The following is a 24,634-nucleotide window of genomic DNA, read 5'->3' on the forward strand; positions in this document are numbered from 1 at the left end:
GGGAAATGCGGATCATTTAATGAGCACAAAATATAAGTCATAATAGCTGAATGAATGGAGAGAAATGACAAGAATAGTTTTTAAAAAGTGTGTATATGCATATTGTCTGTATACATTTATTCGTAACATATGCTTGCCATGGGAAAAGAGAAATTCCAGCTTAAATTCATAAAACTGTTTTCTTTTCTTATTAGAAATGATCAAAAATTGCACCAGTTTCTCCTCAATCATTAAAATATTTTAGTTTTTGCAGAAGAGTTGTACTTAACTGAAAAAAAAATGCAATTGTGCATGTAAAGTCTGTCATTAAAAATGCTTTAGGCAACATCTGTGATATTAAACTAAACTCTGCCTGGACTTTTCTGTGGCCCTGAAACCAAGTGCCTTGGTCAGGCTATGTCTGTACTAGTAAGCTGTCTTAGCCTCCAAAACTGGGAGGCCACATTTGAAAACTCTCTTTTGGGAGCAGTCCTTGAACTGGCCTGACTCCCAAAATGTTGTCTGGGTGTCCCATCCACTGTTTAATTTATTATATGTAGACACTGCCATTTTTTCCCTAGGGAACCTCAGGTCTTGTAGCTTCCATCTCAAACCAATGAAAAGCTAATCATATGCTTCTGCAGTGCTTAAACCAATGTTTAAAATAGCTTTTCCATTATAAGCCTGACTTCAACATCAGTTTGCTTTCACTAACTTTCAACCATACTTGCAAAATAAAACCCTCCACTGGATTTTAAGTTCTTATTTCATCTCTTTATAAGGAATATCTTTTCTGAGTCTCTCTTGAAATATGTTTATTGTAAAACTCTTCAGTTATTTCCTTACTTACTTTTCACATTATATGCACATCAAGATGGCTGTCAGATTTCAAAATATTTTGGGGTTTGAACAGCATCTTGTTGCTGAACTTAAAAAGGAAGTATTCTGCCTTTATTGCCTTTCCTTTGTACAGGTGGAGGGCAAAAAAAAATTAAAAAAAAAGAAAAATTGGAAAGCTGGCGGGGGGGAACGACCCAACCAGAGATGTTTAAACAGTTTTTTGAAACTTTCACGTTTCAAATACAGGGGTTGTTTTTTGCTTTTTAAATAATCTCTTCCTCTTCTCAAATCTAGCTGAAACAGTTGCTGAACTGAGCTAGGTGGTGGGATGAGAGAAAGGGAGATTGTAGTATAAAACCCTGGGAAGAAATACGTAGAGGACAGTGAAGAAAGGCGCTTAAAATAAGAAGGGGGAGGGGGGGGCGAGTGTGGAAAAGGATAAGGCTGAGAAAGGAAAAGCCACACCTCATGGTATCTGCTGCTACAGAGCTTGCATTATGTACGTGGGTAGTGGGGTACACATAGGCAGCAAGGGCTGTTGTACCTTACTGGTGTGATTTGTAGTTGCCTATTGATACTGGTTTGCTTTACAGTTATAAAGCACATAACCTTTTCTTGTGCAAAGGTAAGTGTTAAGTGTATGAGCTGAAGAGGCTTTTGGTTAAGCTACTGTCTTGTAACAATGCAAAATGGCTTTAAAATTGTAAATACCTGCTTTACTGTCTGTGAAATACAGTTGGGGTATTCTTACTTTATAACAGGACAATGACCAATGTATTCAGCTGTTTTTGTGCTGTTGAAAGCAATTTATTGACTAACTTAAGGCAAGACCTGCACCTTTCTATACCTGTGTGAGGAAAAAAATGAAAATACAGCTTTAGGACCTGGACCCTATACCAATTTGTTGTCTTCCAGGAGCATAGAAAGGAGCAAAGAATGGATATAATCGTAGTACTTAATTACTGAACACTATTGTTGATGAGTTCAGTTATGCTATATTGATTATACGGATTCAAAAATATTATACTGTTGGTAAGCAAATGTCTCTGTCCTGAACCGGAGAAGGCAGGAATAGTTACTGTGACCTGTGTCTGAGCCTTTTCAAGGCTGCTTGCATTTTACGTACCGCACCTTATGTGGAATCATCTTGCAGTCGCAGTCTGGTTCTTGAGCAATATGTGGTGGTCCAAATTATGCCATACACTCTCAAGGTAGTTTCTGTAAGTGCTGGATTGTCATTATAAGCACGCATCAACATAGTCTGTGAGAAAAAATAGTTCTCTGGCTGCATAAATAATATGCAAATAACATTGTGTGTCTCATACCTAACCAAAATGCTGCATCTATGATCCCAATCCTATTTACCCAAGAATAATGTAAATTCTCGCAGCCAAAGTTCATTTGACCACAGAACTTTACAGAATTCCTGCGGATAACAAATTGGTGTCTTGCAGGCGGTGTTTGTGTCTTTAAAGTGGGACGCTCCTACTGAATAAACTCAAAGAAAACATTTATACAGAAATAATTTTCTCAGCTAGTAATTTTCTGCATTTCTGCTTTTGGAAGCTACTGTGTTTTTGTTAAAATTTTATCCTTTATGGCTCTGTTTTAGTTTCCCCATGATTTTGCAGGGCACATATAACACTGACTGTAGAAAAGAAATTACTGCAGTGTAATACATTATTGTTATTGTAGAAAAATGTCCTCATTTTATATAAATCTATTCTTGGCAGTTTAGGAGGCCTGCAGAGAACCTGAGGTGCTGAGAGTTCCTGTCCTCTGGTTAGATTGTCAGTTTTATGCTCTTATGGTATCCTTCATAAGCCATTTTCAGAAATGTAATTTTCATTTACAGGAAGCACTGGTTACAATTCGTCTTCTTGACGTTCTTTGTGAAATGACATCAAACAACAGACAGCTAGAACATCTACAGGCTTTGCCTGGTTTGCTTGAAACAGCCATAGGTGAGTGAAAAGCCACAAGGTTTATTAACTGTTGGCTTGCTCCAAATCATGTTGCCCTGTGAATGAAAACACATTTTACACAACTGGTGGTAATTATGATTCTGACCTTTTAATAAAATAAATAAATAGGAGATTGAGTTAATCTACATTTTCAAATATTTATTTGTTCCTGGAACTTTTCTGCTTCTCTACTTGCTCTATTGGCTCCTATTACCCAACAGAGCCTTGATTCAACTGTCAGCAATGTGCTATTTATGCAGTAAGAGTTGCGCAAAGGACAGCTGCTTCCTATGTTCTTCCACTGGCTGAATGTGCGTGGAAGAATTTCCTCAAGCAGTAGAAAAAGGACTTTTCCACGCCTGTTCCCTTCTGTTTCCCAAATTCCTGAAAACTGAAACTAAGTACAGTTTGAATGTTCTTAACCAAATTCAGTGACTTTTAAAGGTCAGTTTGAAAGAAGCTTTCTTCTGCTAAGAAACAGCAAGCAAAGGGCTGTACACAAAGAAAATTAAGCCAGGATGGTCCAGAGAGACCCTATATACTTGGGAAGGAAGGAGGAAGAAGTATACATGTACGTATACCTGTGCCTTTCCTAAATCTTAGCACTTTCTGAGGCTGATGTATGCCACTGTTTTCTGAGAAAATGGTAAAATTTTATGGATTTTAAAGAGAAATGTGTAGTATTTTGTCTAAAAAAAAAGAAAAAGGCTGAAACAGCTGTTAACTATGATTATTTTGAGATGTTCAGAGGGTCCTTGCTGTAAAACCAAACCAAACAAACAAAACAAAACCCCCACCAAACCTCTATTTTTGATGACAAGTTTATAGTTTTATTGCTTACAGTAAGATGACTAACAACAAATTATTTTGTTGCATGTGTGTGTGTGTTTTGAGGAAACTCAACCTTATGTATTGTATCATCTGAAAGCTTGTCTAAGTCTCTTTTAACTTAAATGGGAATTTCAAGGAGCTGCAGATCAGTTAAGTTTAGCAGCCTGTAGGCCAGTCCTTCTTGCTCTAGCTGTGTGTGGACTGACTTTTCTCCCCAGCTGTCTCCAGGCTAGTGAAACACGGGTGCAGGCTAGAACATTGCTGCCATGTGCATCCTACGTATTTCCCACATGCCCTCAGCCAACAGGAATTTATCAACTCATATAGTTTCTCTTTTAAGACCACCTTTTGGCTACAAGACTCCTTTAATCCTGGATTAGCAAAAAGGGAAAAAAACTGTACTGATGTGTTATATCACCTTCAGTATTTAGTTCTGAAGACCAGAAGAATAAAGATAGATAGCGCAAAAGATTTTCATCTAATAGATCTTTTGATGAAGTAGTTCTTGAGTTTATATCATGAGACATTTCCTACTGGAAATTACTAAAAGATTGATGGAAAGATCTGAAAAATATCTGAATGATCTTTTAAGTATCGACTACGGAGTGTGTTTTTGCTATTTTCAGTAATTGTTGGATTAAGTTAGACAGTAATACTGCAGTGTTATTAATATCTTTAGCACTGTTAACAGCTTGATTGCACAGTGTTTGGGGAATATCACCATGGAGGTAAATGATCTTTTGGATTGAGGGGCACTTTGGAAGAGTTGCTCTTTGGGATAATGAGAGAACGGCAGATAGAGGTGTCCTTCAGTTGAGAGCAAGGGTGACATCCTGGGAGCAGTTGCTGTGTTGTGTTGATGTGCAGTGTTTGAGAGGAGCACTCTTGGTTGGCATCACGCATGGAAGGTGACTGCTTTTCTTCCACCTCTTCCTGTACCTCTCTTTCCAGGTAGGTGCATTGCTCATTGCATTTTTGTCTGCACTATAATAAAATTTGAAGAGTTTTATTTACTTTTTTGGTGGGTCTTCTGTTTCGTTTGTTTGGTTTTAATCCTTTTGTTCAGGGGTCCTTCTTAAGGGCAAGCAGAGGTTTGGAAAGACTGGAATTCCCTCTTATGTGTCTGTGCGGGGGGAAAATGCTAAGAGTATAAGGCAAGGATGCACACAAAGTGAATGCCATGAGAAGGATGTGAGAGACTGCCAATTTTTATGAATTTACAAAAGCAAACAAATTTCTGTGAAAGTAGATTGTGTTTAAAGCTGTTCTGTGATGACATTTTTTTAGGGACAATCAGGAGGTTGATTGGTTTTTCCTAGTTCAAAATATGAACAGACTTAAGTGGCAGCTCTCATACAGGAGGCCCCTAGGCCCTATTATACTTTCACATTAAAAAAAAAAACTACCAAAAATGTAGTTACTTCTTTATCAGCACAGAGATTTTTTTTTTTTTCTCCTGTATCAGCCATCTGGGAATGAAACTGTAATACGAGGACCTATGAAGTTTCTTTTAATTTAAATCCAGGAAATATAGTGCCTGTTTCACTATGGTGGTTGTCACATCTGGAGCAGAAGCAGCATAGGGCTTAAATACTGCCCTGTGCTATAACCTGGTTTTGCTACATCGTTATTGTTCCAATAGAAGTTGCATGAAGCATTCGGGGACAATGGCATGCCAGGCCAGTTATTAGTATTGCAGGTCGCTTAGAGGAGAAACACTTCTTAATTTTTAAATATAGGCACAGCCTTTAGTGAATTGGGTTCTCAGCTGTATGGGTGCTCAGGTGTTTACATAATTTCAACTTTTCTTCTGGGTGTGGTCTCTTTGTGGAATGTTGTTTTCACAGATTTCAGTTACCCTTCTCCCTGATTTCTCTCTGGAGCATAGTAGAAAAAATCATAGTTGCTGTAAACTAGCATTTCCCATACAGGAACATTAGTATTTCTTAGTTGACAAGATTATGGCACTGAAGGATTTGTAAAGATGTGTGAAGGTGCTAGATGTACTCAAAATCTTTTCTTATACTACAGAGCTAGGAACAAACTGGAGAAGAGAGAAAAAAGGAATTCTGTGATTAGTATGTGTTGCTGTGACAAGTTTGAACTAAAGGAAGTTTTCTAAAAAAACTAGGTTTTAGAAATATATTTATGGTGCCGGAATCATCAACAGCCTATAAATTCTGACTCTTCAAGTAGAGACCCATAGCACCAGCCTTCAGACTTCATGTCTGAAATACATAAGTGCGTATAAAAGGATGCAAAAACACCTTCTGACGCTGGGATGGCCTTCTGTGGTTATACTAGTACAAATTAAGAAAACTTTCAAAGTTCTTTTGACATATTGCTGAATATCTGAAAGTATATTGGTTAACTTTTAACCTAACAATTAGTAGTAAAGCTCTGTGCAAAGTGATACTAATTAAAATATTCTTGCTTTCTGTAGATACCCTGAGATTAACTCATCTTGCTGGGAAACAGGCTGTAAATATTTTCACTGCCACACATGCTATGACAGGGCAGGAAGAAATTTCACATCCAGCTGTGGGTTTTAAATCTCATCTCATTCGTTTGATTGGAAATTTGTGTTACAAAAATAAGGAAAACCAAGACAAGGTAAGTTCATACATTTCTCTGGCAGAACTCTGACATGTGAACAGATGTGTGTGCCTGACCATGACTTTACTGATGAAAATATATTGCTGATGTACAAATAGAGATTAGAATTGGTCATGTAAAGGAGGTAATTTTTTTTAATGTCTTTGAGTTACTGTAACAGGTATGCTAACTTTTTAATAACAATGTGATGTGTGCGTGTCTACATTTTACTTCAGTCCTAAAGAATGCAAGCCAGTGTCTAATTCCTTTATTGTTTTTACATTTGCACTTTCTTTGAAAAGAAAATGTCTAAGAATAAACCTCAACTTCACTTTGAAGGGAAATGGATGGGAATTGTTGCATGAACTTAATTTAAAATCCTTGAATTTAGTCTCTAATGCTTTTTCTCTCCCCCTCCTTAAATTTTTTCATGCCACTTTAAAAATGTAGGTCTACTTCCTTTATCTTTAGAATTCCTGTATGGAAAATGAGTTTTGTTTCCACAATGCGGAAAAAGAGGAAAGAGCAGCATGTTTTTAAATATGAAACCTTTTTTCTTAGAGTGATAAAAGATGTGGCTTTCCTCCAGGACTTGTGAGACTAACCTAATTTTAGCAAGAAAAGCAGTCATGAAGTAATGTTGTCTTATGATTCATCTGAGCACTTCCAAAAATCAAGTAGGTTACTTGTCTCATTTAGCCTAAGCAGCCATGTAGTGTACTACAGTAGCCTCAGCTTACTGAAAGCTTTCTGTTTCTCTAGTTCTTCCTTGTGAGCTTCTTGTTGTAGAGAAACCCTCTGTTGATTCCTTTATCTTCCTTTCTCTTAGAAATGTCTTTCCTGATGGCAGGCTTGTCCTGGAAGAAAATGGTCTTGAGTAGCCTTTGTTATTGATATTTGTTATTGAACAGGGAAATTTAGGATTGTTTTCCTTTCTTCATTAATTTGAATCAAAGTTTTCACCTGCTCTCAAGGAAGCAATTTATAGGCTGGAAAATGAAAAACATAGAAGAAAGGCTGTATCGAAGAAGGAGCAAAGGAGATAATGGAGTATTTTTACTTCCCTCTTATGATGTCAAATGAGGCCCATGTCAGCAAGTACCAAAAATACAGTAATTAATACTGGTTACTCTGCAGCAAGTTACATATGATGACGTACTCCGAGTCTAATTCTGTGTTGCCAAGGAGCCATTGAGACACTGAATACTGCAAAATCAATCTCTGTTAGAAGCTTCTGTTTCCTAAATATTTTTTTGTTGTTGATTACTTAATTTTACAAAGATAATAGATTGTTTTTTACCGATGCCATCAAATCTGGTTTCAACTGCTGCAGTGTCTACCAAGTTAGACTTTTATAATGGCAGCAGGGCATTTTCATAGTATATGAGGGGAGTGCTCCCGTTTCCTTGGGTAGGCAAATGGAAAATCTGAGGAATGCTACCCTCTTTGTCTGACAATTGCTATTAATATGGGCATATAGATGGGAAATATGGTAATGATCCTCCCTTTCCCCATTCATATTACACTATATAATAAAAGATTTTAATATTTCTGAAAAATATTATTATTAATTACCCTTGCGTAGCTTTGGCTCTGACCCGTTGTGATGTAATATGTGTTTATGTAAGTGAAATACATTTTTGTGGAATACCTTATGATAGCGGAGGGGAGGGGGTTGCTTTCATTTTGAAAGGGTTGATTTACTGCTTATTGTTCATTTTCGCTGGGATTTTCAAAGGCCCCTGGAGCAATTAGGCATGCAGGCTTAGTGCTTTCAATGGAAGCTGGGTATTAACTTGCCTTAAACTGCCTGCAAATATTATTGCTTTATGCTGTCTCGAAAATTACTTAGATTCTTGTGTGTGATATCATGGAACATTATTTAAGTGCCGTTGAAACTTTAGAAATGCCGATAGTATGATATCCTGTCTGTACCTTCAGTTTATTTCATACATTTAAATTGATTCTAATAAATGCACTTGTCATTTTTAAGGCAGTTTCCATACATAAACACGTGCTTGTGAGGACAGGGCAAGCAGCCTATATCATTGCACAGATAAAAAAAACTTAAGTTTTGAGGTGGGAGTGAATTGTTCAAAGTGGTGCATGTGTCAGATCTAGAACTGAATGAATATGGGGTTAGTTCCTGGGTTCCCACGTCTCTCTTCAGAGTAGTGTCTCACAATATAAGTCTTATTTTCTATCTATTATTGGGTTCACACAGAGTTTACCTTCTGTATTCACTCAAAAGTAACATAATGCAGGGTAGGTTGTGGTTTTTATATAACAAGCCAACTGACCAGGGCATCTGAGAGACCTTGAGCTTTACCATTGGCTGTTGCTGTTGTGTGATTTACTGTCTGAATTGTAGGCACAGGCTGGGGAAGTGGCTTTCTCTTCAGCCGGTTTAGCTGGTTGCCTGGCATGAGAGGGCTGCACATAACTTACCAAAGGCTCTTGAACAGCACTGCTTGTATTCCGAGTCTTTAATGAACTGGGGCTTTCACACTTGTTTTCTCTAATATTTTTCTGTAATTTCCAGTCCCAGTAGAGCTCTTTGCCCAGTAACAATGATAATGCATTAGTAAATGGAGTAATAGCACACTACTAATAATAAATAACAACAAAAAAATAGCACTTATTCTTATAATATAACCTTAAGTGTTTGGTGTTGGTCTATCTGACTTATTCTGAAAACATAAGTAGTCCCCAAAGACCTGGGGCTCGAATGGTACTTTGGGCTAAGCCCTCCGAGTGGACAGAGTTGCATCACTGTCTTCAGGAGCTTCTTCAAGAATTGAGTGATAACCTGCTTTTCTCTGGGAGGTGGGTCCTGAGCAGCCTACGGCTCATGCAGTGTGTAGCTCCTGAAGTGTGGCGGTGCCGTCCTACTGCATGGGGCGCTAGTGACAGAGTTAAAGCAACAGAGAACGCCTGGAGTGGGAGGATAATTGCTCTGCAAAGGCTCCTTCTCCATCTCTGTTTATGGTCTCCACCTGCTATAAGAACAATAATTGCAGGGGATTAGTGCACTGGTTTGTTGGCAGTGGTGAAAAGTCTTGTAATGCTTTGGAACAGAGAAATATCTTACCTAGTGCTTTATTACTACTTCACTTTCTGTTTAATACCATTCTTTGTTTTTAAAAAGCATTCTTTAGCTGGTACTCTGTTAGCATTAGGAATGCATTCTTTACATCTTTTCTTCCTCATAGTTTTATTTACACTATTGTGATAAGTTCTTAAGATATAAGGGAGTGGGCAGACATTTAAGCCGTAAACTGAGATGCAGTTATTAAAATGGGTCTTGCCAGGCTTACTGCTCACTTGCATGTTTTGCGAGGGTGGGTGGGTTGGTATTTGTAAATAAATAAATAAATAAATAAATAAATAAAAATCTGATAAAATGTTCATTTTGGACTGATAAATGTTGGGTACATGCACGTCCTGAGTTGCACAAACTCTTGCATGAAGAGGAGGGAAGAACAAATAAAAATGCTGTACTTAGGACACCAAGTGTTGAGCTGTTTCCGTGTTGAACCTGCCAAGAGCCTACAATGGATGTGCAGTTCCCCTGCGCGTTCTCTCTCTGTAGGAGGAAAAGCTGACAAGAGTTATTGTCATACATGTGGGGCAGTCCTGTGGCTTGTATTTTGTTATGTCTCCTTCACAAATATGCATTGTATGTTTTTATTAAATATACTGGCAGGAAGGAGGTGGGCTCTCAGGCTGAGCAAGGAGTGGAGGTTTTGGCTGGTAGTTGACAAATGAAGTTATCAGAAGGAAAAAGTGAAAATTCCTCCATACTCCCCTCACCTTGTTTGACTTGTCTTCTAAACACCTCAGTTTTATCATCTGGACAGAACGTATACTGTTTTCTTGGAGGGAGGCTATAGGCACTTATTTTCCACTCTCACTGTTAAAGCTATGAAGTAATGGACTCAGTGCAGCTCTTTCTGCTGGTTTAGTATAGTAGAACTGTTCTAATAAAGAGTAAAACTCATGAAAGAAACCTAATGAATGAATTATAGAGGATATAACCCTTTGTTGTAGAAATGAAACAAAACCAAAATAGGTCATAGCAATTAATCTGCACCCCTATTTCTTTGTTCATTTACAAGAATATGTACTGGAAGGTGAGATTGACTAATCTCTGCCTTATTGTGACAGATAGCACTGCTCCACACAACCTTATTACCTTTCCCTAAAACTGTTGCATATGTTGTGAGGTGTTTATGCAGTATGACTTGTTTAAAATACTTGATTTAATTGCGTCATCAGTACTTGAATAAGGAATGGAATGATATAGACCTTATTCTGCATTGTTTCCCATCCTCTCTTGTAAAGAGAGGAATTACATAGACTTCAATCACATAACCTTGCTGGAGTTAGTAAATATGGAATTGAAAGGAAGTAGAAAGCTTGACGAAGTTTAATTGCCATCTTTATTCACTATTTACTTCAGTTCACTATTACCTCTGAGATCAAGTGGGGGGGAATCTGAATTGCCTGGGGGTTCTGTCCTGTGAAAACTATTCTCAAAGGATGTAGTGTTGTCTGGAACAAGCTAGATGCAAGACATGAGCTGCGTTCCTTGCAACGGGGGAGCAGCCAGCTGGCAGAATATCGACGTGCTGAGATCATGCTGTACTGTTGCCTTTTGAGAGGGATCCTGAAGGCAAAAATTGTGACGTTTCTGAATGCAAAGTTAAGCCTGACTTAGTAAGAACAAAGCATTTAGCTTGGGTTTGGTGCTGTAATCTGGTTGCATTGGCTTTGTCGTCTTTAACTGACTCTTGTTACTTATAGAACAGTAGTTTATTGCTACCTGCTTACTTTGTCTAGCAATACAGTTAGTATGCTGGCACAGTTTGATACACGCTGAGGTCTCTCCGTCCCCTGCAGAACAGTGAATACGCACAAGTACATTTTTGAGATGTCTTTTTTCTTAATCAGCCTGATAAAAGCAAAACCGATCCCCTCAGGTAAAGAAAGCAATCCATACCCTTATGCCAAGGACATTTTAGATACTGGGGATGCTGATGGACCCAATGGTAGGATATTAATCTCGGAATGTGTGTGTTTCATTGGTAAAGTTGTTCTGTTGTTTATGTAGGGGAAAAAATTTTAAATTCAGAGTTGTCTTTGGTAGTGGCACCTGGCACCTTCTTACCTAAATGGAGTCACTCTAATTAGATGAACAATTTATGCAGGAAATTTTTCACATGCCTGGTTTTTATTTGAGGTGGCAGCAATGCTTCCTCTAATGCAATTATACTGGTTTTGGTCAATGCAGAGATGAGAAAGGAAGTCTTCTGGGAGGAAAAAAAAAAAGCTACAGATAAAATTAGTCTTAATAAAAGTAGCAAGGAAAACATCTGGATACTGTTTAAGGTGTTTAATGTAACTTGGAATTTTTTTTTGTATACGTCTAAGCCAAATTGTTTTATATGAGACTAGCTCCCTAATTTGAAGACTGTTCTGCCTGAAAGTAAGAACAAGATTAGACTTGTTTGGAATTCAGTTTTCCATTCCTTTTTTCACTAGGGCTGGATGTGCAATGAATCCACTTAGAATACAGTTAGAAAAAGGTGCCAGCATCCATAGATCAAATTGTCACCACTCAGCTCTTTAACTTAATCTTCTTGCTGGAGTGATTATAAAATAGAAAATTTCAAACTAAAGGCAAATACTTTGTTTTATTTAACAATTGGCTCTTTCTCACCTCAGGTTTTCAGAAAGACCGTATGAGCTTATCTGTTCTTTTTCTTCAGGATTAGTTTAACTTTTAAAAGTAATTGCATTCTTCCTGGCATGGCAGGATTTGGAGTTACTTGCAATGAAGAGCATCCCACATTTATCTGCATATGCTGTTGAGAGAGGGAGGAGAGAAATAAACCACTTTCATTTCTTCATTAGAAACCTACGTAATTGAGATTATTATATTTTTCCTAATGTTAAACCTAAGCCTAAAATGGAAGAGTTTCTTGGTTTAGAGTTGAGCAACAAAGGAGGAGCCGTTTGGATCTGGATGCTCTGAAGTGGTGAGCTCCTGCACACCTCATTGTAAAGTTCTGCATGGTTCCACTGTTTGGATGGGGCTATTCTAACGTTGCAGCTATCTGTATGTTTTAATGGTTTGCTAGATAAGGATAAAACATTCAGGATGTTGCAGGACTGAGCCCTTTAATTGTTGAGTTTTGTCTATGTATAGCACTGTAAAAGTCACCAGTAAAGCTTAAAATGGACTTTCTCACAGAAGTGCTTTAAAAGCCTAGGTTTTACTGTGGAAATGAGATCTCTGCCTAACTAGTATAGAGTTACCCCAAGGAGAAAAGCATCTGTGGTTCAAGAGTGTCTTTAAAAGTAGCTGTTGTGACATATAAGGTAACTGTCTCTAGTTCTGGTCCCATACGGATTTTATGTTAGTCTTCAGCTCTGCCACAATCATGAATCCTTAATGAAGTGCCAAGATTTTCATCAACGTGCTAGAGACTGCTAAACAAAAAAGAATAATGAGATCTCTAAGTGGTAGGACAATATGAGTAATAAAGGGTTGGTGTGGAGTTTTTTTGCCCTGAGGTCAGAGATGCATGCCTAATGCAGTATAGTTTGTAAAGCACTGAATTATTTTTATAACAATGCAACTCATTTGTTGTTAGAGAATAATACAAAACTTTATTCTGTTGTGCTGCCCCTTTAATGTTAATGTTCCCTCTTGTCCTGCTCCTATTCCCCCTTCTGCCCCACCAATCTTTGGCAATTGATACAGTTGATCGAGTTGTTCCTTGTGACTTGTCCAGTTCGACCAATTTCACTTGAAGCCTTGATCATATAATGCATAGAAAGTTTTCTCTTGCAAGGAACTTAGATGCACTTAGATGCAGTCAAAGTTTTGTATTAAAGGTAATTTTAATAGTGCATAAGCTATTTTTTTGTCTTTCTTTACGTTTTATTTTTAACAGCTTCCCTTTGGTATTTAAATTGGATACAACATAGAGGCATCTTTGCATATTGATTGTCTGGATATCCTCAATGATTAGGTGAAGGCTGACATAAGCATAGTACCATACTTCCCTTCTAGTATATTATTGGCCTGCTTCATGTGGAGGATTACCATAATTACCATCTAACAGATAAAGGGGTATAAAGATCAATGTGTATATTATTATGTTCTCATGAATCATAGGCTGAGACTTTGAATATACATAAATGTAAACTAAATTGGCTTCTGCCAATGCGAAGATGTCTGTAGAATGATGATTTTATGCAACATACATTTGCCAAAAGCAAGAACAGGACTTGGGCATTTTGGAGTAAAAGAAAGATTGTGGGAGGAGGATTATTCTTGTGAAGTTCATAGTGTTTTAAATTAAGATGTTGGATAGCTCTAGAAATTACTTGCTTTGATTTATAGTGGAGAGGGAAGATAGGAAAGCGTACAATGACTAGATGTCTTCTAACATTCAAAATTAAAACAAGCTGGCTATGCATATATTTCCAAACAGTTGATACCAACTTATAGGCTTGTTGGTCTCTTCTTGACTCTGAACAGTTTTTTGAACCCTATTTGGTGTTGAACCCTATTACCATTGCGGCGCAGCACAGGACTCTAGCCGTTTTTAAAGGAAAGCTCAGCATGCTGTTGTCAACCAGCCATTTCCAGACCTTTTTCAAACTCACAATAAGCACTTAGAATAAGTGTTGAAACTGCATCTGTAGCATTGATATTTAATGTGCCTGTTTAAGATGAGCAGATCATGTAAAAATACTCGTTTTAAGCCAGACTGAAATCTAAAAATAAGGTATTGACCTTTGTGTGGAAGAATTCCCAGAGATTCCTGTGACTCCTTTCCTGGTCCAATGGGCTGAGTAGTAGTTACCATACATGTGGCAGACATGAATTAAACTTGGCGTTCACCAGAGTGTGTTTCGTGCTGTTGCAGGCTTTTTAGACGTGTTGGTTTGCAGAATGGTCTGATGCAGTACTTACCTGAAAGGTGTGGCAGTCCTCGCTGCTTGGAGTAATTTCTGTAATGAACCAGTACCTGTATAATGAAGGGTTACAGCTGTGCTGCAGATATCGCAGGTGGTTCTTACTGTGTTACCTCCTTTGTGAAACAGAGGAGTGTTCTCCTGGGCTTTGCAGGTGCTTTCTCTCTTCAAGAATAGCCTCAGCATCTGTTGGGCATATGCCCTCATTTAAAGTCCACTGAAATCAGAAAATATCTTTGCTTTCCTCGGTGATCTCCATCAGCCTCATCATTTCTTTTTCTGGGTGTATATTTTGAGGCCTATGAAGATGGGAGGTGGTGTAGCCTAGCTTCTAGAAAAAGGAGTCTGGGAGTCATGACAAGTTTGTTTTCCTTTCTCCAGCTTGGGTTTGGATACTTTTAGTAAGAAGTGGGATGTTAAAGTTCTAGTAGCTTGCAAAAATATTCTGAGGCATTAAGAGATTTTGTTGTTGTTGTTCCGTATATCATTCTCAGTTAAGAGCACTGTATCAACCAAAAACATTCCTTGCTAGTTTACTAGGTGGTGAAGAACTGAATTTGTTTGAGGTACTCAATGTTAGGAAAACTTACTAAAATAACCACCTTCTGATGTGGCTAATATTAAAAAAAAAAAAAAAAAAAAGGCTCAGAAGACATACGGTACCTGTATTGCAGGAAAAGGGTTCATCTGTGTTTCCTGCTCTTTGCCAGTGTTATTGATTGCTGGGGGCAAGACCACCATATGTGGAAGAATGTCTACCTTTCTGAATACATTTTCTCCAGCTCAGAACTGAGCTGTTAATCCAAATTCTTTCCACTTTTACTGGTGTCAGATACAAGTGACATGTATTTTCCATTACTATAACAGGGAATTTCATTAGTTTTCTAGGTTGTTTTTCATTGTTCTAACCTCAGCATGAACTTTGAGTTTCCCCATTTTTTTCTTAACTGCCATCCCACATAAAACTTCCTTTTTTTTTTTTTTTTTTTTCCCCTTTTTCTTTAAAGGTGCACCAGACTTTACAACGGGCTGATGTTATAATGCTGAGAGTGTTGAACGTGATCCCTTTTGGATACATAAAACTTTCTCTTCCTTTCTGCTTACAAGAGGTTGTGTTTGCTGTTTTAATTACCCTGTGAGGCACAAGAATTAGTCATCTTTTCATCTGTTTCCTGTGTGGTTACTAAGTTTTGGTTACTGTGAGATATTAATGTTTCTCAGCTTGTATTTTTATGACAATCCTAAAGTTTTGTAAACATAGGTACAAGCAAAAAAAAGTGAAGGTTTTCTCTTTTGTTGGTTGTTGAGATTTGGCCATCACTCCTTGTGATCTCTCAGTTCAGTTCACATTTTGGAAGCACAAATAAAACAGTTTCATTGAAGAAATAATGAAACATGGCATATGTGGTAGACTACATTTTGTGATGTATTTACTGCCACATAACTCTTGGTTTTAGTGGTACTCTGTGCTACATTCTGGGTGAGGAGGACACAAAGGAGACCGTGTGAAGGGTTTGTGGAAGGGGGTGGTGGAAGATCCCTTACCATTGATCAGCAAGCAGGATGCTGAATGCATGCCACTGAGTCCTGATATTAACTTCCCCACCAAAATCAGAGAAGCATCGAGCTAGACAGAAGCTTACAAATGTGCTTATAGAAGTCTGGTGTCCAGTTTCTGTTTCATCAAAGTGGGGTTCAGTTACTTCACACCCTCCACTCCTGCGGCAGCCTGTCATCAGGTTCATTAGAGGTGTAATGTCTTGCAAGGCTTCAGCCTGGCTTTGCCTTACCAAAAAAGCAGCTGTGAGCCTTCAGTTCTCTTTGCCTCTGTGCCTTCAAGCCAGTATAACTTCTGTTACCAGCCTTGAAAATTGTTTGCTAAAACTCCTGTTGAAGCACGTGAGGCCTTATCAGAGCACGAAGTCTTCAGATAGAGACTGAGCATTTGGTTTTCTTAGTTTTTTTTTTTCCCCCTTTCTCCTGTTTTTCTTTGTGTCTTTGGGAAGAGAAAGGAAACTGCAGTGACTGTCATCTGCAGTTTTGAATTTCTGCCATTGGGTGATGCTGTTTGTTCTGAATTGTAGACCTGCATTATTCTGCTCCTTGCTGTACAGTGTGGCAATGCTTGAGTGAAGTTTGGTGATGCCGTTGCCCAAAGGGAACCAAAGTACTTGAACAGTCTCATTTTTAAAGGCTGCGGAACCAGAAGGGGGGAAGAGAGGGGTGGAAATCCCCACCCTTTTTTTTTCTTTTTTTAATTGTGCTCTGTTAGACAGTGAGGGTCTACCTGCTTGAGTGGTAAGCCTGGTTTTTCCTGCATGTCATAATCACGTTAGGTCATAGAGGAAATGAGTCTGGTGAAATTGTGCACCATTTCCAACATAAACAGTCCTCTCCAGGATTGTTTTCTTTTCACTTATTTATTACCAAGCTTCTAAATATGTCCCCAAAAAGGGTTACCTCACATATTGTAGAGAGTGTTGATATTAAAATGTCCAGATACTGGAGCTTAATTTTTCCTGTTAATTTGGAAGTTTCAAAGTTTTCTGCAGAGCGTGTACATCATTCAGATTTCTAAAAGGAAAAATGACTATTTCAGACCTGGAAAATAGTTCTGATCCTACATAAGCAAATGGGGACATTAAAAGACTCTGCAGTCGCTTGATTTTTCTACATTTATTGTGTTTTGCTGGTGGTAGCAGTAGCATAAAATGAAAGAGTATGAGATACAATGCTAAAAAAGCCTCCTTTTTTCCCCCTCAATGAGCAATTACACCAACAGTTCATGTGCTGTATTTGTCTTGTTCTGGTAAAAATTTAGTTTCTAATCTACTGTGCAAGTCGAAAATAGCAGCAAAAAATTCTTCATTTTAGACATTTGAGAAGTTTATGCACCTCAAATCCCTTTTATATGTGTGTATTGTAGTATTTAAAATTTGAATCTGTTGGCCGTGGTTTATGTGAATTAGAACGGAAAAGGGAGTTTTGTTTTGATACTTGCTGAAACGAATTGACACACCGATGTTGCATTACTGTTACAGTATATTATTTATTTAGCACGTGGGCAGACAAAAGCCTAATTCTGATTTGGTTTTGTCATTTCTGCAGCAAGAGGGGACGGACTGTGATTAATGGCTGTAAATTTACACTCTTCAGATCATGCTTATATAAGTAGGAAAAAAACCCCACACCTCACTTTTGTCTGTGTACGCTTCCTGACCCTGTGGGGGTAAGGGGGCAGTGGGAACGGAAAGATAGAAACGCGTAGGGCTGTGCAGGTGACATGCTTACTGGTCCTCCTTTGCACCCTTGAACAGGTGAGTGGGGCTGTGGTCTCTCCCTGGCAGTATAATTGCTGGAACCAGGGGGTGGAGAGAGCTGCCCCTCTGGTGCTGAGCTCTTGGTGCAACTTGTAGTCCTCTCAGAGGCATAGCTCTGGAGGGAGGAATGTTTTGCCTGTCATGGAGCGCAGGCTGCTCAAGCTGTCTGTCCACTTAATGTATATTCAGCAGGACAATAGCAATTAACTAGATCTAAAAAGAATTACTCAGTTGGAATTTATGTTAAATGTGGAATGATCTTCTAGTATTTGAGATCCAGGTAGCCTGTGAAGCGTGTTCTTTAAAAGTTAAGAAAAGCTTGTACTACAACTGTGCATTAATGCTAGATGAGGAAATGCTTATGTCAACTCTGATAAATTAATTGAGATATTTATTAGGAATTAATAGTAAACAAGAATAGATCATTCTGAGGAGGCAGAATTACAAAATAATATTGTGAAACCCAAAGTCTTTCCTTGCCCATTGCTAAAGGTTTAATCAAATACTATTGCATCAAAGTGCATTCTAGTTAGCATTCAGTATTCACCATGTCCACATTGCGCTCTTTTGTTCCTAAACTAGACGTTGGAGAGAGATTTCCACTGCACACTGTCACAGATTAGGTATTAATTATTGTCTTCGCTAGGTGAACATGTGCATGTTCATTTGCATGGGGAGGGGAGGGAGGGAGACTAGAAATGAGGATGCACATCTCCATGTAGGCAAAGGTTCTGCCTGTTCAGCTCTTATTTGCAGGATTCCATTCAGTTATCTTTTCTGCTTGAAATGTGGGGCTCTTTGGAGAGCCCCAATATTATTAGAGGGCTGCAATAATATAAAAATAAGTGGTGATCACTTTTGCATCCTTTTTATTAACTACAGATTATCTAATCTCCTTGCTATCAACAGCCAATAATTGGAGGAAACCTACCTAGCTTTTCATGCCTTCATTAGTTTAAGTTCCTTGAACAGAGCACTGCCTATATTTAGATATTGTAGCAGCGGGAGCAACATCAAAGTACCATGTCAAGTGATCTCTGTGCTGAAAGTCAGAGCACCAAGATGATGTTGAGTTAATGCTCTGCTGTTTGTGAAATGCAGAATGCACTAGATTTACAAAAGCCAAGGTGATGGCTTGATTGTACGTATTAAGCTTTAGTAGATTAGAGACTGCTAGCAAGGTTCCTTCCATCTTCCCTCCAAGCATTTCCAGTGGAAAACGCCACAGGACTGATTGCTTCTATCACATATCCTGCTGCTAAGCTCTCCTCTAAGGAAAGAAGAAACCTGCACCTCCGATGTTATTTTATTTCTTGCTCACTCAGTAGGGTAAGATAAGTGTTTGCTAATAATCAGTGTGTATCCAGGTGGAGGATCCCCATGGGTTTAGTGTGAGAGAGAGTAACTGAACAGACAACAGCATTGCACATCTGTTTATCCACCTTCCAGTCATTGATACAGGCTCCAGTGGACTCTAGCAGGGTTGTATCTGCTTGGAAAAGAAAAGTGATAATACAAACATACTATGCCCAAACAATTGTCATCTCCAACACTGACTTACTAAATTTTTAGAGGCATCCTCACAGTCTGAAATTCTGAAATGCACTTTTTTGCCACAGATGTGTGTGTGCAGGTTCCAGATGGCTGAAATAGGTATAGAAATTGTTGACAGTTGTGATACACAAAGAAGGGATGGTTTTGACCAAAGTCATTCTTTGCAAGATAAGGCAAGATTGAAGTTCAGTATAATAACTAATATGTAATCATTCTGGTGGGTTATCATAAATGTCCTGTAGGTGTAAAAGTTTGGTGATCTGAGGAGGAGGTACAAAAGAGAGCTCTACTTTGTTTTGCATGTACTTTGAGCACTAACCCACACACTTGTAACTCTTTGTTTCTGAAATTTGCAAATACAGCCTTTCTGTCAAGGTGGTGGTCTTGTCTTATTGTTCATTGTTCTCATTTATGAAATGGAATAGGGAAATAGATAATCAATAGAAATTAGCTATTTTCTGGTTTACTATCTGTAATCTGTATAATTTTTTATATACAGGCATGTGTGTATATGTGTATTTTTCATATATACAGAGGCACCTGTGTGTATATATAATATGTAAATATATACACAAATATAAATATATATTATATAAATGTATACATGAAAAAGAAGTGTGACCAGCAGGTCGAGGGAGGTGATTATTCCCCTTTACTCTGCTCTGGTGAGACCCCACCTGGAGTACTGCATTCAGCTCTGGGGCCCCCAGCATAAGAAGGACATGGACCTGTTGGAGTGAGTTCAGAGGAGGGCCATAAGATGATCAGAGGGCTGGAACACCTTTCCTATGAGGACAGGCTGAGAGAGGCTCTGGGGAGACCTTATTGTGGCCTTGTGCCCATGGCAGGGGAGTTGGACTAGATGATCTTTAAAAGGTCATCCCAAACCATGCTATGATTCTGTATACATACATACATACATGTATATACATACACATGTACAAACTGATCAGTTGCTTCAATATACTACTGTGTGTGGGCTTCTTTGGAAAAAATACAGAAGAGATGTTATTTTTGGTTGAAACTAATCGCATTGTACCTCTTTGATTTACTAATCTTCCCACAAGCAGTGTTTAGATTATATTACTCATATATACTGTTAAAGAGATTTTCAAATATAAGACTAATTAATCTCTTTAGTAAGAATCATAACTTTTGTTTCATTCCTGTGAAAAAAAGTTGCATTGTTAAATTTAAAAAAAAAAAAAAAAAAAAAAAAAGTAGAATGAGTTCTATGTACCCTGTTAGATCTTTTCTTCATTGGTGGCAAGATGTTGTCTTTTGACATCTCTCAATGAACTTTGTTAAAAATGAGCTATGGAGCAGTCTTAATGATGTGAAAAGGAAAAAAGAAAAACAACACTGATACTTGAAAAAAACAAAAAATTTCATATGAACATAAATTACATGAATTTACAGAGGCTGAAAAATCTTACTGTGTAAGCCAACGGTACTTTGAAAACTATGAACGCCAAAAATGTGCGAGTCTTGAACAATGTATGTATCCCACTGTGCAATTTAGATATGATACAAACCATGGAAATTATATTCCACTGATGACGGTTTCCTGAGGAACAGAACGCCCAGTGTAAGGGATCTATTTGCAATATGAATGGGTCTAACCAAGGCTGTTGCAGTATTTTAATTTGAGTTTGAGATTCATTCTGCTTGTGTAACTTCAGAAATATAATTTGGCTGCTTTTAAGTGTAACAAAAAATTTTAGATAGTTGGCTGTAAAGTAAAAATACCCACTGTGCTTCATTTCAGTCTAATAATTTTTGAGACGTGCAATATTTCCTGTTGCTTTAATATTTTTAAGTTATTACAATCTGACTGATATTTCAAGTGAAATATTGAAACTGGACTTACTATGAGGATTAGGTTCATCTTGAGAAAATAAAAGTTTTTGTGTTCGTCACAAACTAAAATAAGCATTGAATTGTTTTCTTTTTTTTTCTTTTAGCATTGCAGTCTGCTTTGGTTTGACATTAATCTTGCCTATGACAAAATAAGAAGGATTTAGATTTTGGTCTAGAAATTACTGTTCTAGAGCACAATTATGGAGGTCAGTGAATTCATATTAAAGTTGGCGACGTCTCTGTTGAGTTTTAGTAAGGGTAAACTGCAACATTTACCTCCAAATCGATTTTTTCCTGTCTTTTTAGAAAAGGAGGAGTGGTACCCATGAAGCTGTTCGGGGTTTGGAATTTTCCATAGGACAGTTTCCAGCTTTTCCAAAAATCCTTTCACCCTTTAGTCCAGCAAAGTTGAGGTTGTTCATTTGGCTTGGGAAATATTGAAAAGTGTTATTTCAGGCAATTGTTCAGTATTGTAGGAAAAAAAAAAAAGAAAGCAGTGCTTTGTCTGCAACAAAAATGGAAACAGTTCAGTGAAAACCGAAGTGGGGGTGTTGGTCAGCAGCTGGCTGAATATGGCCGGTGTGCCCTGGTGGCCAAGAAGGCCAATGGCATCCTGGCTTGTATCAGGAATAGTGTGGCCAGCAGGACCAGGGAAGTGATAGTGCCCCTGTACTCGGCACTGGTGAAGCCGCACCTCAAATACTGTCTTCAGTTTCGCGCCTCTCACTACAATAAAAATGTTGAGGTGCTGGAGCATGCCCAGAGAAGGGCAATGAAGTTGGTGAAGGGTCTGGAGCACAAGTCTTATGAGGAGCAGCTGAGGGAACTGGGGTTTTTTTAGCCTGGAGAAGAGGAGGCTGAGGGGAGACCTTATTCCTCTCTACAACTACCTGAAAGGAGGTTGTAGTGAGGTGGGGGTTGGTCTCTTCTCCCAGGTAACAAGCGATAGGACAAGAGGAAATGGCCTCAAGCTGCGCCAGGGCAGGTTTAGGTTGGATATTAGGAAAAACTTCTTCACTGAAAGAGTAGTCAGGCACTGGAACAGGCTGCCCAGGGAAGTGGTTGAGTCTCCATCTCTGGAGGTATTTAAAAGACAGGTAGATGTGGCACTTAGGGATATGGTTTAGTGGTGGACTTGGCAGTGCTAGGTTAATGGTTGGACTCGATGATCTTAAAGGTCTTTTCTAACCTAACCAATTCTATGATTCTATGAAATTAATAATAAACTGGTAAGTTCCCTTGAACTTGGGTCTAAGTTATGTTCCCTTGAACTTAGGCATCACTACCTTGGCATTTTCCAGCCAAGTCTATTTAGTCGTCTGAGCTCTGCCTGTTCTCCACAGCTCCAGTCATGAGAAGCTCACGTCATCTGAGAGGACATTCACTACTGCTGGTTCTTCTGGAACTTGCAGTCCAGTTGGAGTATTTGGTGGTTGGGAGTACCTTCTTTTAATGCCAGCTCTTGAGTTGTACAATGTCATGAGCACCTCACCATTTAAAGCATTTTTTGAAAGTGCTTTTAGAATTTGTAGCTGCTGAGGAAAAAAGCTTAAAAATGCTTTCTTCATTTTAAAAGTAAAAATGTCATTTTTAATGCCCCTACAATAGATCAATCTGGTGGCAGCTGATTGAGGTTCTGATCCAACACTGTCTCCTCTCACCTTCTGACCCACCATTACTGTCATCCTGCTCCTGCAGGCTTTTCTATAAAAGTGTCGACCTGTCCCTTTGAAAATCAACTTCAAAGAAAACTGAGTTTATTAATAAACTCCTATAGAAGTTTTCTTTGTTCTTTAAAAAAAAGTAATAAAAAATAGTGACTTGTTGATCTTAAGAATTTTTTTAAAATGTTTCTACTTTTATGATTGCATTTATTTTGGTACAAATTTCAGCTATTGAAATGTACCCTCCAGCTCTGTTCATATGAGATCTTTTTTTTCTTTAACGGACCTGCTAGGAAGAGTTGCTGTGCATGTGTAGGTTTCCTTTAATGAAGTTTTAATGACATGCTGTGTGTGTGTATATATATATATATTTAATATAGAGTAATGAAACTGTGTCTTGAAACAAGAACTCTTTCTGGTTTTCAGTTAGAACCTGCAGTCTTGACTTTATCGGTACAGACCTGTAATCTAATTAATAAGCTGTTGCAAGAAAGGAAATAACAATATAAATAAAACTAAATAGAATATTTAAAATTTTATAAGCAGTTGGCTTAGTGCCTGGGGATATATGTACATGTCTTGTTTTGCACAATGATATTTTCATGTAAATTGACCATATGAAAGGATACATTTATTATAGAATTTCTAAAACAATTTGAACACTACCTTTAGAAATTTAAAAACTTAGAATTCTGTTCATCATTAATATATGAGTTCAGCTAGAAGCTGGGAATTTTCCTTTCATAGTACCTGCAGTTATTATCAAACAGCAAGATATTTAGAGACACAAATACTTTAAAAAAACTCTGGTAGTTGTAATTTAGAGGTAAATTAAGAAACTAGTATGCAGTCTCCTTATGTACAGCTTCATGTAGCATCTCGCTCAATAGCCTGAGGCATTAGCAAGCTTTCAGCATGAAATTTAGTGCTAGAGCATGCATACCTGAGTTATTGTATATCATGCATGCTAAATATATGGCTTTTATAGACATATAAATCACAACATCAGGATTCTTGTGTTTTCTAAATGTGAAGTTGATCTTAATCTCAACAAGGTGGCTAAATGTATCTTAATAAGAGAATCTGATCCTGCACAAAGGTTATGCTTGGTGACTCATTAAAAGAAAATGTATATTCTTAGAATTTCAGGTAAACGTAGAGAATAATTGCTCAGCTTTCTGTAAGTCTGGATCGTCAGCCAAGGAACACAGTCAATGTCATGTGAGGACTGGGCCAGTCCCTGGTGGGTACAGCAAGTAAAATGGGTTAGGGACCATTTCTGGCCTTGAGGGCAAGCTACAGAGTTTGATGAGTCACATCCGCATGATAGAATTCTCCTTTATGGGCTTCTCCTCCTTCATCTTCCCCCACCAAAATCAAATCACAGAACTGCCCTTCCCATACCTCTCCGTGGGAAGAGCCCATAGCATATGCTATATACCCGAATGTCCAGAGGAGTGCTAGTTGTCATGAGCCAGCAGCCCCTCGGGGATCATCCGAAAAGTACAGCAAGAAAGGGCAACCGCAAGCCAGTGCTGAAGCCCGACATCCCTACGCTGCATCTCTTACTAATGCAATTAGAAACTCTGCTGAAATGAGTTGGGATTACCCAAGTTTGTTACAGCCTTCAGACTTCACTAGTGTGTAGTTCACCAAAGATGAGGTGGTTGATTCTTTTCCTTCCTTCCACCCTGTGTTCTGCATCTCCTGTAATGATTCCTATACTTGTTTTGATCACAGTAAGAGGAATTAGACCTTGGGTCCCATTGGCTTGGGCCATGGAGACCCGCACCTCAGGATGTTCTGTGTAGGTAAACCTTTGAGAACTCATTGCTGGTTCATTTGCAGGTGTCTTTAATTGCAGCACATGGTTTTGAAGCTGCTATGCCCTGCTCCTGTATTAACCTCATGACATTTTCTGGTTCCTAAACTTTTCAGTGGTTTGTTTTACTTGAAAATAGTTTTCAAAACACAGATAGCTCTCAACCTGCAGGAGAGACTTGTTAAGTATTTACCCGTTTGTCGGGGGATGGGT

At 38.3% G+C, this 24,634-nt stretch overlaps 1 protein-coding gene across 2 annotated transcripts in view; it reads left to right on the plus strand.

Moving 5' to 3' along the window:
- ATXN10 (ataxin 10) overlaps window positions 1-24,634 on the plus strand; it is a 107,739-nt gene that overhangs the window by 52,086 nt on the left and 31,019 nt on the right. For both annotated transcript variants that reach the window (XM_087765805.1, XM_087765806.1), the window contains exons 8-9: window positions 2,675-2,783; window positions 6,058-6,227. In XM_087765805.1, the coding sequence (XP_087621931.1) occupies window positions 2,675-2,783; window positions 6,058-6,227 (279 nt within the window). The remainder of the gene's footprint in view (window positions 1-2,674; window positions 2,784-6,057; window positions 6,228-24,634) is intronic.

The sequence above is a fragment of the Nipponia nippon genome, unplaced genomic scaffold (genome assembly GCF_047370975.1).
Source record: "Nipponia nippon isolate SJK-2023a ecotype South Korea unplaced genomic scaffold, ASM4737097v1 scaffold_3, whole genome shotgun sequence".
Classification (NCBI taxonomy): Eukaryota; Metazoa; Chordata; class Aves; order Pelecaniformes; family Threskiornithidae; genus Nipponia; species Nipponia nippon.